The sequence below is a fragment of the Agelaius phoeniceus genome, chromosome 2, assembly GCF_051311805.1.
Source record: "Agelaius phoeniceus isolate bAgePho1 chromosome 2, bAgePho1.hap1, whole genome shotgun sequence".
NCBI lineage: Eukaryota > Metazoa > Chordata > Aves > Passeriformes > Icteridae > Agelaius > Agelaius phoeniceus.
The window spans coordinates 6,903,871-6,917,210 of record NC_135266.1 but is presented as its reverse complement, the minus strand read 5'-3'; the positions used below and the strand labels follow the sequence as shown (position 1 = coordinate 6,917,210).

Below are 13,340 nucleotides of genomic sequence, written 5' to 3'. Positions count from 1 at the left end.
TTTCCCCCTGAAAGAGTGACACATTTGAGTTAGAAACCCAAAGGCTGAGTAGAGAGGGACAACTGTGCAGTGATTTCCATTACAAGTCTGTGGAGGATGGCCAAGAAAGGAGAAAAAGAACAATAGCCAACTGAGAGCATGTAAATACATTAATCTGAGAAGTTGTTTTTAAAATATTGCTATGTATCAATAAACAATGGAACCTTTAGGCATCAGTCTGGGATACAGGCTGGCTAATTACCTCTATATTTCTCATATATGCAGGAATAAAAGTCTTCCCAATAACCTGCTGGAGGCCTATTCCATCCAGACTTCCTTCAAATGGAAAAAGAGTTGCTGTTGCTTGGTTCAAGGACTGTGCTCAGACATAGAAAATCACATGAAAGCAAAAGCTGGTGTTGACAGGAAGAGAAACTCCTCACCTGGTGCTCACCCTACTTCTCCCTACATTAACTGTTACAGGCAATTCCTGTAACAGGAATTTGAGACTGTGCCAGGCCAGCAGCACCCAAGTTGCTGCTGTGGCAGAACTCCTGGCTCAGCTTTATGCTGCAATGACTCCCTGGTACATCCAGAAGCCTCTCTGCCCGTGTGCCACAGCTTGGATGGATCAGAATTTGGAGCCCACGTTGTGCAGCGTGACGAGGACACTCAGCAGAGGCAGCGATCGGAGCTCTGCTGGTGCAGGTTGATTTTTGTTCCCTGCCTGGATTGCAGCCCAGGGGTGGCTGGGAGGGGGCCAAGAGAGGTGCTCTGGTAGGTCCCATTCTCCTCCTGAGGAGAGGTAAATAGACTTTCCTGAAAAGAAGTCCTGAAGAAATATGACAGGAAGCCTTTAATGATCTGCTTCAGAGATAAGACAAAACATTGCTGGGTATCTCTTTATGACTAAATATCTTTTGTAATTGTTGGACTCTGTCCTAATTGGCTTTGATACATAAGAGGCCTGCTTTGTGAGCTGTTTGGTTAAAACATGTTGTTCTGTTCTGCTTCCTTTCAGATGTTCTGTGGATAACATTATTAGGCTTACCTTTTTGTTCATTCCCTATAGCATTTCTATGCTAGTAGAACATCACACACATGCTCTTAATTTGATTCAATCACTGAGTAAACTGCCCAGTTTTAAACATGAGATTTATATCATTCTATTTTAGTGCTTGTGCATCCACTGATTGCCTGGAAGATTTATCTGGTTCATTAAAGCATGGGTGTGTTTGAATTTGCATTTCCCTTTTTTTGGTAACACTTTTATTGAAGTATCCAGTATTTTACTAGAAGTTCTCAAATTATTTTATTAATAAATAAATAAGTTATTTAATCAACTAATTCCATTCTAATCTTTCCAAATTCTGTATCTTCACTAGGAAGTTCACAATAGAGATCCTATTTTCATGTTGAACCTCTTGGCTCTTTGCAATTAATAGCAAGATCCAAACTGCTGTCTCTTATACGTTCCACAGCAAAAAGTTATTTATAGCACCCTCCCTTTTAGATAAAGCAAAACTCTGCTGAAACTTGGGGATAAAGTTACACCAGATTCTGAGAAGTGAGAAGCAGTTGTACTTTTTGGAGGAACTGGAACGTGTGATAGGAATCACAGCTCACATGGCAAGGCAGAATATGGCTGTCAGTGACCTGAGTGCTGGAGCCCACTGAGCCAGCCCAGGGTAAGGGCTGTGCATTCTTCAGGGGAGGTGTGAGTTATCTTTGAACATAAAAAGATGTTACAAAGGTGAAAACAGCCAGAAAAGTGATGGAGTAATTTTCTAGAAAACTCTGAACTGCAACTCTTCTGGTTTCCTTCGCATTTCAAACTGAGTTCTTTCTGCACAGGAATATGCCTTTGTGGACTCCTGGTGAAGAAATGCATTTATTGTTGTGAAGAAACAACTTCCAATAAATTCAATTTACTAAAGAAATCTATCTGCAAGACCATATAACTGCTTACATCAAAAGGTGTAACAATGTTTTAGAAAAATAACCAGAAATTTCCATAAAGCAGAGCTTCATTTATCTCTGAAATAAAAAGTTAACAAATTTCCACAACAAATAAGCCTGCACCCTTCCCTTTCCTCAATATATGCTTGGTTTCATTACATTTTACTGAGCTAAATCTTATGTATTTCTCATCAATATAAATTTGGCCAATCTGCAAAATCTGAAGTACTCTCCCTGATGTAATTTTACTAGTTACTCTGAAGTCATTAGCTGGTATTATTCTTCCATTCTAAATACCCACAGGCATGATTCTAATTTTGAGTACAACATTTAAGCTTCTAATACAAACAATTACATGTTCATGGGGAAAAACTTTCTGAATGTTAATGTAGAGGAGGAATCACAGTGCACATATTAAGGCTGCAAAGCAAGGAGATAGTAGTTAGAAGTTTAATTTTTAATCTTTAAGCCTCATGGTCTTTATTGTTTATTTATCATTACTTTAAATACTTTTCTGAATGGACATCTCTAATTCCTAAACTTCCCAACAAGCATAATGGAAACATTTCAAAGCTGGGCTTAAGAGGGAGTGGTTAGTTCAGGAAGATAATCTTTATAGTTATAAACCTAAGAATTAATATAAAAGACACAAATTCTTTCCTAAAAGTTTCTGTAAATAGTGATATAAAAAAAAAAAAAAAGTCCAAGAACAGTGGAAAAAAATCAGATAGAAAAAATTGGTAAGAGTTTTCTTTAGAATGAAAGAAGAGTGTGAACTATTTTCCTATATAATCTACCAGTTTCATCAGTTGTAGATTATGTTCCTTTTTTAGCCTTGCTGGCTGTGTAGAACTTGCTCCTTTTTGCCCATGCTCCATTGGGAAAGAAATGTGTACACAGGTAATGCAGCAAGTGTTATCTGGAAAAATGAGTTATTCCTCCTTCTCTGTGGATCAGGAGTTTGATTCCCAGTAACAGCTGCTGCATCAGAACAGCAAAAAAAGAGATTGTGATAAAGACTAACAGCAATTTGTCCAATTCTTCCAACTTAAAATCTAACCAGCAACCTAATAAACAATTACTCAGAGGTAGCAAGGAGTTAGTAGTAGGTCATTTCTATGGCTCATAAGCTTTTAGAGATACCAGGTTTTTGTAATTTTTAACTTGGTTTTTATTACTGTGATAGCAATCTGCAGTCAACCTCAGAAGATGCAATCATTTTACTGTGCTGGGCAGCCATCCACCAGCTCCTCAGGCACCGCTAGGAACAGGCTGAACGTCCTTACAAAACAATCTCGGGATTCTTCACAGCAGCTGTCAGCAGTGATGCAAGATTTATTAACAAGACAAGATTTAATTGAATTCAGTATGCTGCTCAATAATGCAACCACTGTATCATCCGTTCTGGCATTTGATTTCACATTAAATTGGTGTTATTCCTAAATATTTTTCAGCGTGCCACACAATATTGCACGGGGATAATGACCATAAAAGTTGTCTGGAAGTGGCTTTCACCTTCCGTCTGGAAGTTTCTGGGGGTTTGAGGATTTTTGGTTGGTTAATTTGGGGTTTTTTTCTGTTTGGGTTTTTTTTTGGAGTGAGGTGGAGGCTGGTTTATTTTTTTTTTAATGGAGGCTATTTCAATGACTTTGCCTCAGTTTCTAATATAGCTTTGCAAACAGTTAAATCAGTGATGCTGAGGGATGGCACAGGGTTAGTAAGAGTGGCAGGGAGGGGACTGTCAAAAGCAGGGGGTGCTTTTCCCAAATAAATGTCATGGGACCCCTCCTGAGGCACCATCATTTTGCTGTGTCATTTTTGACAAAGTGCTGACACAGTCATTTGTTTGGCTAAGACTGGGGGGAAAAAACCAAACCAACCCCAAACCACATGATCCTTTCTGCTTTTTGTCAGACACTTTGTCATTTTAACACAACATTCATGTTCTACACATTTAGTGGAAAACACGACAGGGACAGAAAGAGAAGTGGAGTGACTGGTGAGAAGAATTCAGCTACAGAAAAGGCCTCTGTCCAAGCACTGCCCAAACCCTCCTCACACACTTGGCTCTTTCCTCTCCTCTTTGTTCACGGAATCACAGGATGGGTCAGGCTGGAGGGGACCACTGTGGCTCATCTGGTGCCACCTCCCCGCTCAAGCACATGGCACAGGATTGTGTCCAGAGGGTTCTGGAAGATCTCCAGTGAGAGAGGCTCCACAGCTTCTCTGGACAATCTGTTCAGTGCTCACTCACTGCACAGGAAAAGAAATCCTTCCTCATGTTCAGGTGGAACTTCTGGGCATCAGTTCCTGCTTGTTCCTCCTGTCCCACTGCTGGGCACCACCAGCTGCTGTTGGGATCTTCCTTTTTTGTACAGCACCAAACCACCCACCCATGGCAGGGTTTGGAACCAAACCATTCCACCTGGGAGACACAAACTCTGACCCTCCTACTTGTATTTCCCATGTGCTTTTTGCAGACCACTGACAAGAAGGACCTACACTGCAAAATCAGTAACCCCTAATAGATATGAAAAAATTCATAAATTCATAGCTAATTCATAAAAGAGGCTTAACAGTAGGTGTGTTGTTCTTCACTAATCATATATATTGTATTCAGAGAGACAGAAGCATAAATAGTGCAGGACATTTTGTTTAGCATGGGTTAATGTAACAGAAACCAGGGATAACACTGAATTTACAAGAAAACCTGGGTCCTGTTTGATTTCCTGAAAAAAGGAACTCTGATAAGCACTTAAATTTTGAGCTTATCTGGACTGATCCATTAAAAATGGGGCTTGATCTTTACTGAGCAGAAAGTCTCTTCAGAAGGTATTCCAGAACCTGCAGGTTCACATCCTTGGGATGGTGGGATTTTTCATTAGAGATATGCCTGCACTGAAGGAATATGTAATAAAAACAAAACCAATCACTTACTAAAAATCCCAAACCAATTACACAATAGACAACAGAAGTACTTAAAAATCACACATTTGTCCCCTTCTCTGTATAGCAAACAAAAGCTATGATCTAAACAGGAGCAATATAAATTTCTCAAGGCTGTATCCTGGTCCTTTTTTGTACAGATCACCCTTGGGAAGAGACATATCCGTGCAGTTATGAACTTTTATGTCTTTAAAACAGTGCCAGGTGCATCATTACTTCAATGGTCTCTAGACCAGACTGGAGTTGCTTGGATGCCTGTATGTAAAGCATCTGAGTTCATCAGGGGATGTGGATATTTTTGATTGAGAGGAAGGAATAGAGAGACTTTCTTCTCAGTGATACTAAGAAGCCATTAGACAAGTGTTTTGTTATGTTAAGATTTGAATTCACAATTTCCAGTGAAATTTTGTGTATCCACTAGTGGCAGAAAAATACCAAGTTAAGAATATCAAGGCTTTGGAAAACATTGCAGATTCCCAATGAAGCTTCCCTTTGCTGCCCCAATTCCCAAGAAACTTTTGTCCCATTGAGACTAATGGCAATTTCCTTCCTCTCACTCAGCTTTCAGTTTGGGATTACATATCCATGGAGAAAATCACTGTTTTGATTTTCCTCAGAAGAGAAAACCACCACAGGACTCATTTACAGACAAAAAAACCAAACCAAAACACCATTAAAGAACTCACAAACTGACTTCAGTAGCACTGAGTATATTTATACAATTACACAACTGCAAACTTCCAAACAGAAACCAAACTGTACCTTGAGAAGATGGGAAATCCTCCCAACCATTCCCAGGGATTTCCTGTTTCACAGGTTCCCAGCTGAAGTGCAGTTGAAGGGGGATGCAAGGAAAAATGTACTTAAAGGCAGGGTTAGCTTTGGATTTCATCAAAGTCAAGCTGTGGTAGAAACTACTTGTCTTCCTCACATCATCCTGGTGGGCTTGCAGCTCTGTGAGAGGCCTGATCCAACTCTTATTGACAAGCAGAAGACACATGGAGCACTCCTAGAAAAATTCTAAACATAACTTGCCTCTGGATAATAGCAAACTTAAGAACATTTTTAAAAAAAGAGCAAACAAAAGCAAGCACATTTCAGTTTGGTGTTTTCCTTATCTTCCAGTTACATATGATGAACACATTTACATGCTTTGAGTACAACCCCATTGTGCCCTAGACATCAAATTAATGGAATGCCACCTCATTTTGGGAAGATTCAAAAATAGAAGAGTTGTCCTACAGCAACTAAGTCTGCAGATTGAAGCATGATGTTTTATTTCATTTGGAATGCTCTGACTCACACATTGAGGAGAGGGAATCCTAAACTGCTTGGACAAGGACAGAGAACTGTCATTTTTTGTGTTTAGTAAGTGCAGGATGGAGCTTCCTGAGCTGAGGCTTTGACTCTGCCACACCCAACGTCCCAAAGCTGCTCCTGCTGTTTGCACCTTTAAAACTCTCACCTGGGCACCATTACAAGATTTAGTATCTACCATTACCTGTGCAAAATACCTGATTTTAAAAGTGGCTGAAGAAGAAAAAGACAATGCAGCCAAAAAGTGTTTAGATTAGTTATTGAGGATTTTGTCCTTTTAGACATCCACATAAAAAGCAACATACACAACAGTTGAGGCCTTTAACATAAGTTATTCCCAGATACTTGCTCAAAAATATTTGTGTATGAAACACTAAATTAAATCCAGTAAGAGCACGTGGCATCCTCTGTTCTTGGAGAAAAACAAAAATACCAGATAATGAAGTATTTTGGATAATAATATTGGATTCTGTCCCAGGATTAGCAAAAGTTAACAAGATATCCATTCACCTGGGTCACTGAGCATCAGGATTGGCTCTTTTCAAATGTTTACACAAAAACCATCATAATTTTGCTCAGAGCTGGTTTAGAAATGTGATCTGTTTTTCACTTCCAAGCCCAGCAACTAATATTAAGTCAATACATATAAAAAGACCACAGAAATAAAAAGATGGGATTTTTTCCCTCTTCTTTACAGCATTTGCCAAATTCTATGAAGTTACAACTGTCAATCTGAAGACAAGGTAATACATACAAAGTATTTTATTATCAGCTTCTCAAATTCCTGCATGGAAACACATGCAAGAAATTTCAGTTTCTCTGCACGGTTTTGGAAGAGCAGAGATCCTTGTTCAGGATCATCTCCTGTCAAACAAGTGATTTCTTTGGAAGGTATCAAGTCATAAACTGCCACATCTGCTTCCTAGGGGGAAGACAGATATTCACCTAAAACTATTACCATAAATGAAAGCATTTCCACATTTGGAATGCACACCAAAGACACAACCAAAAGTGCTGGAGGTGGGAGGTACAGGCACAATTGAGAAAACATGTAAAATCTACCAACGGTAGCACTGTAAAGGAACCACATCCTGGACAAGGATAATTTTTGACATTATTTATTTCTCCAAGTCAGCAGAAACTGTCAGCTGGTATAACATAGATCTATGTACTGCAAAAATAGGATACAGATATTCTAGCAGTTGTTTCTTCACTGGTAGAGCTTCAGCAAAGAGGTCCCTGTGTTCATGCTGGCATGCAGAGAACTGGTCTCTCTTACACAGCAAATCTACAGAACACCCCAAAATGCCCTGATTTCTGAATGTCATCAAACAGCTCAGAACACAGTTAAGGTGGTGACACAAATTCATGGTTTTCCATGTTTGGACTGAATTGCTGCCATGCTGCTGCACAGGGATGGAAATTACTGCTTACCTGGTGACTGTGTGGACTTCTTATGACCATGAATTACCACTTAACCCCAGATGAATTCCAGCATTAAGCCTTTCAAAGACAATCCAGGTTTTAATTTTAAACTCATGCTAACCAAGGACAGAGACTGCAACAGACAAAAATGACTACGTGATTCAAGCAAGACAGAATAATAATAATAAGGGTCTATAACCAAACATTTAGACTTTATTTTTAAACCTTTCATTTAAAAAACCCCTGTATTTTCTTTCTTTATAAGAACCAATTTCCTAGACTAGTTCACTCCCCTTACTACCCAAAGCTAGCAAAGTACTTCTGAGATTAAAAAGCAATTTTCTCTTCAACATAGTGATAAACAGCATTGTGATGATTTTTTCCTATTTTCAATAATAATTCTCCTATCCATGTATTGGTTTTCCTTATTGCCAGCAAAAGCATTTGTCATTTTTTGTGAGGAAAAAACCCCAAAACAACCCAAAACTTTGGGGTTTGGATCAGCTTTCCCACTTTCTTGACCACCACATGGTGTCAAAACACAGATCATCACACAACACCCACCAGAACTTTAATGTGGGTAGTACAAGGAACATGTAAATTGCAGGTAATTTTACTGCTAACTCCTGGACAATAGAAAAGCCACTGCCAAAGTACAAAAAGGAAGCACACAGGATTTTTGTTCCTAATATCCAGAAAATAGTTTAGCAGTTTAAGCTTTTCTTCTTTCACCTTGGAGTAAAAGAAAACAATAGTAAAGAAAACGACTGCAGAAAAAGAGAAGTGTTAATGAAGCTGCTTTCTCCAGAACTGACCTATTGGCAGATTTTATTCATTTATGCTGCTTTCCCTCACATGCCAAATAGCCACATTATTTCAGGCAGGTTGACTAAAATTTATCAAGATGGCAACAATGTAAGTATTAGATTTATGCTTTGTAGGACACAAAATGGCCTCCTGTGGGTTCTGTTGGCCAGCCTGCTTTTTTCTTTGCTGTCTTTCAATACGTGCATGTTGTCACATGAATCCAAGGCTGTCTCATCACATTCTACCTGCTCTGCTGCAAAAGGATTTGCCTCACAGTCAGAGGCCTCCTGAGCCATTGGGAGCATAATGTTGACTCCACACCTCAAAATCCTTTCTCAAACAGCAGCAGCAGCAGCAGAGATCACACTGGCTCCTGAGCTTCTTCAGACTCTTGGCTAAGGACTTCACCTCTGCCCTCATTTGCTCAGCTGGTCAAGGTTTGCAGCTGCCCAGAACTTCCAAGAGCAGGAATGAAAACCAAACCAACTGGAACTGATTCAAACACCACAGCTTTTCCAGGGATGGATCTTGCTGCAGGTGACTATAAAGTATGCCTGGACTATTCATGAGATTTGAATTGTATCCAACAGGGACTGATCTACTGCTCCTTCAGATTTCCTACCTGACAGCAAATAAATAAATAATAAACAAACAAATAAATAAGGGCATTTGGAAATTCCATCCCAGCAATTCAGGCAGGGTATAGGGGGTTAAGAGTGGCACTGACAGTACTAGAGAGGTAACTCAGAGGTTGTGAATTCAGGTGCACACAAGTTTCAGCTGGATAAGCACTCTGCTTCTACAGTCTCATGATTTGCTCTGTTGTTCAGTAATCCTTTCCTTCCACTGAAAAATGGTTTTGTCTACTCCCATTTCTGCTGATTTATACTCAGGATACTGCAAAGTGGAAACTTTACACCTGAGAGTCAAGATTGAGAAACAATCTGCATTGAAACCCCATATTTATGGCACATTCCCAACCAGTCAGGCTCTTGGCACTGATTTTGGCACCTGAGGAAACTCTGCTGAGAAAATCCATGACAGAGAAGAAGCCATGGACAACACAGATGAACACAGATGTTTGATCATAGCATTCCCACTATTAACAGACTATGGCCCATTCCCAGAACCAAAAATAACTTGGGTTTTATCTGGATTTCAAACTTGCAAGTCCTTTAAACACAAATGCCTGTCTCTTATACCCTCTCAACAAAGTGGCTGCTGACTCTTCTATGAAGAAATGCAACATCATCAAACCCAGATGCATTTTTTTGTTCTTCCTGCATTTGCATCAGAAAGCAGAGCTACATTACAGGAGTCTGCTATTAAGAGCAGCATGGACACACTACTCTGAGCCTTCATTTGCATTATTTAAGACTTTGTCTTGACCAGGTCTCCATTCCTGCCAGTGTCTCTGCACCATCAGGACCAGAAAACACGTGAGGATCCACCTGAAAAACATCACTGACACGTTAGTTTAACACTTATAGAGGCAGAAACAGGCTTCAGTGTTGTGAGCATGATTGGAGTGGGGCAATTAAAGGAGAACCAGCAAGCAGCAGCATCCATTGCATAGGCTGCTCTTTGGCCTTCACTGAATTCCCAAAGAGAGCTAATGGGCTTTACTCTTACTTTAGAGTACCCAGTAATCATCGAACAGGAAATTCAAATGGGAAAAGCCAGCCCAGACACGGAGCTTCACTCAAAAATCAGAGAACTGATGCAATGTTGTTACAGAAGGGTGTTCTGATCCATTTTCAGCAAAATGGGACTGAGCTGTGCCCTCACACAGCCACAACAGGGCTCAGCTCCTCGTACACACCACAGCAGAGCCAAGATCGAATGATCTGCAAACACCTTACTTAAAAAGCCCTAAAGCCTCCTGGCTGTGTGGCACTATAAAGAAAACGGGGTCCCTTGGGCTCCCCGTTGAGCTGAGAAGGATGGAGGAACCCAAGGACAGTGTGGAGGCAGAGGAACAAGCGTGGATGTCACATCTCCGGAAGCGTTCAGGTTGGATGGGTCTCTGAATAACCTGGTCTAGCGGAAGCCGTCCCTGTCCAAGGCGTTTGGGACGAGATGCCCTCTCAAGTCCCTAACGGCAGTCTGTGCTGCCCAGGTAATGCCTCATCTACAGGTCGGGCTGGAGCTGCGCTGAGCCGTACGAAGCAGGGAGAGCAAGCAGCAAACCTCCTTTCCTTCCCACGCCTAAAAACATTCAGAGATTTACTTACACTCGAGGCATGCCCAGGAGCCCGAATTGCCCGCTGTCGCCATTCCCGTCCCTCGCGCTTTTCCCGCCGCTCCGGCCGGGGCCGGGCCGGGCACTCCCCGCCCTCACGCCCCGAGGCCCTCGAGGCATCGCGAGACTTGCTGCGCGTCTCGCGCGGAGCGCGCGCGGCGGGCCACGCCACGTGACGGCCGCGAGGGCGCGCGCGCGCCGGCGGGGCCCGCTCCACCTGTCATGGGCTCCCGGGGGAGGCGGGGGTGGGCGAAACCAACGGCGGGGGCGGCCCCCGCCCTTCTGTGCGACCGTTGCACGCCGACCAAGCATCTCCCTCACAGCTCCGTACAGCCCCGTTCCCGCTCCCGGACGCCTTTATTTTCCGCTTGTGTCAAGAGCGCCACGCCCGAGGCGGGGCGGGGGGGGGTACGAACGTGCCTACTGCCCCCCGCCGGTGGGACATGGCGCCTTCCTCAGCAGCGTCCACTCCTCCAGCACGGAGCCCCCGTTACGCAACTCCACCCGCGAGCGCAGCCCTCCCTCGTTCCTCCTCCTCTTCCCACCCCGGCGCCCGCCACTCCCGACATCTCCCCCCTCCCCCGCCGTTCGCTTTTAAAGGCGCATCCCAACCTGCTGGTGCTCGCTAATCGAAAAGCTCGTCTGACTGACGGCCCGCTCGACCTATCACAAACGGCGGCTCTCCGAAACCCCACCCCGCTTATCACTTACCGACCAATGGCGTGAGGCCGGCGGGGGAGGCGGGCGGCGAGAGCCAACCAAACCGGGGCGCAGCGGCGGCGGAGCGCAATGACTGACGTAAGTCAACAAAGGTCACGTGGGGCGCGGCGGCGGCGCTCATTGGCTGCGCGGACGCGGGCGGGCGGGGCTGGACGGGGGGGTCGCGGTGGCGGCGCGCGGGGTCCGCGGTGTGACACAATTACAACAACTTTGGGCAGCGGCTCCGGGGAAGTTTGTACGGGCGGCAAAACACACCCCGAGCCACGGGGCAGGCAGGGAGGGTCCGCCCGGCTCCCCGACACCTCGGCTCCCCGCGCCGCCGGCGGCGAGCGGCGATGTAAACACCGCTCCGCCGCCATCCGCAGCCGCCGCCTCCTCCTCCTCCCCCGAGTCTCCAGCGCTGGGGCTCCCTCCCCCCTCCTTCCCTCCCTCCTCCTCCTCCGAGCAGCGGGGCTTCCCCCCGCCTCCCTCCCTCCCTCTCCCCTCCCCTCCCTCCCTCCATCCCTCCCTCCCCCTCCCTGCCGGCTGTTGTTGTTGTAATAAAAGTTGTGGTGTGTGTGTGTGTCGGGCACCCCGCCCCGCCCGGCGCTGGGGGGTGTTGGGGGCGCGCAGGGAGGGGGGGGTGCGATCCGCGAGTTAATTACGCTGCGTTTCCATGAAATCGTGCGGAGTGTCGCTCGCCGCCGCCGCCTCTGCTGCTCCTTTCGGTGATGAGGAAAAGAAAATGGCGGCGGGGAAAGCGAGCGGCCAGAGCGAGGAGGACTTCGCCAGCTTGACAGCCCAGGAGAGAGAAGCCCTATCCGGCCTCGACAGGTACCCGCTCCCCACTGCGCCCCGGCCGCCTCCGTGTCCCGGCTCGGCCCGCGCTCCCTCCGTGTCCCCCCGCTCCCCTGCCCGCGGCTCCCCGTGCGCCGCCGCTCCCGGGCCGCGCTCTGCCCTCGCCCGCCCGCCGCGCTGACTCTCGCTAACGCCGGTGCCTCTCTCTCCCCTCCCTCCCGCCCGCTCCCCTCCTCGCAGCCGGCTCTTCGGATTTCTGAGGCTTCATGAAGATGGCGCCAGAACGAAGGCCTTGCTGTTAAAGGTAAGCGCGAGGGTGGATGTGGAGCGGGGATGGGGGGGGAGGGGGGGGTGAAACGGGGGATGGGGAGTGAGGCGGCCCCGCCGCCCCTTCCCTCGGGACCCCCGGGCCCGCACGGTGAGTGTGTGCAGGGGGTGTGCGGGGGGCACCGCCACCTCCGCGGGGTCTCAGCGCGTTGCTGCCGCCTTTGCCCCTTTCCTTTTTAGCCCCCCCTCCCCCCCCGCCATTCTCTCCGAGCGGGACGAGGGGAGCGTGGCCATGCGGGTGCCCGTCCAGCCCTGGGACGGGAAAGTGGCGGAACCCGGGGCCGGGAGCGGACGGGCCGGGGGAGGGGGCGCGGGGGCGGAGGGGGGGAGGCGGAGGACGAGGAGGAGGAGGCGGCAGCGGGGGGAGAGCGAGGGAGGGAGGGCGCGCTCGGCGCTGCTGACGTTGCCGCTCCCCGGACCCTCCCTCGTGATTTTCGCCCCCAGCCGCCGGGAGCGGAGCCGGGGCCGGAGCCCGCAGGGAGCGCGGGGTCCGGGCTGGGGCGGGCGCGGCGCTGAGCGGCTCCCGGAGCCCGTCCGAGTGACTTGTTTACTCTGCGGGCCCCGCTGCCTCCATCCAGCGTGCCCGCTCCTCACCGAGCCCCGCGTCCCGCCCGCCGTCCCGGCTTGACAGGGAGCGGGGCGTCCCGCGGGCTGCTGCCGCCCGGCCCGGTGTCCGGAGAGAGGTGTTTGTCTCTGTGGAAAGTTGTTGGCCCTGTCATTTAGTTAAGTAATGGCTGCTCCTGTCGGCCCAAGATGGCCGGACAGGGAGGAGAAAGAGAAGGGGGGGGAGGTAAACACGAAACAAACACCGGGAGCGAACGTGGGGAGCGTGGAGCCCCCG

General features: G+C 46.8%; 1 protein-coding gene and 1 long non-coding RNA gene across 11 annotated transcripts in view; one reads left to right on the top strand and one right to left on the bottom strand.

Moving 5' to 3' along the window:
* Window positions 1-1,994: 1,994 nt before the first annotated feature.
* On the bottom strand, window positions 1,995-11,227 carry LOC143692048 (uncharacterized). The gene is made up of 2 exons (XR_013179924.1): window positions 5,647-11,227; window positions 1,995-4,836 (listed from the first exon to the last, which is right to left on the bottom strand). It is a non-coding gene; the product is annotated as an uncharacterized LOC143692048 (long non-coding RNA).
* Window positions 11,228-11,535: 308 nt separating this feature from the next.
* The window catches only part of KDM6A (lysine demethylase 6A), a 153,953-nt gene continuing 152,148 nt past the window's right edge, over window positions 11,536-13,340 (top strand). For 6 of the 10 annotated variants that reach the window (XM_054627958.2, XM_054627960.2, XM_054627954.2 and 3 more), the window contains exons 1-2: window positions 11,537-12,208; window positions 12,413-12,476. In XM_054627958.2, coding sequence (XP_054483933.1) covers window positions 12,051-12,208; window positions 12,413-12,476 — 222 coding nt within the window. In that variant the 5' untranslated portion in view covers window positions 11,537-12,050. Of the gene's footprint in view, window positions 12,209-12,412; window positions 12,477-13,340 lie in introns of all 10 variants that reach the window. The other 4 variants (XM_077171511.1, XM_054627964.2, XM_054627952.2 and 1 more) reach the window with 2 other exon arrangements.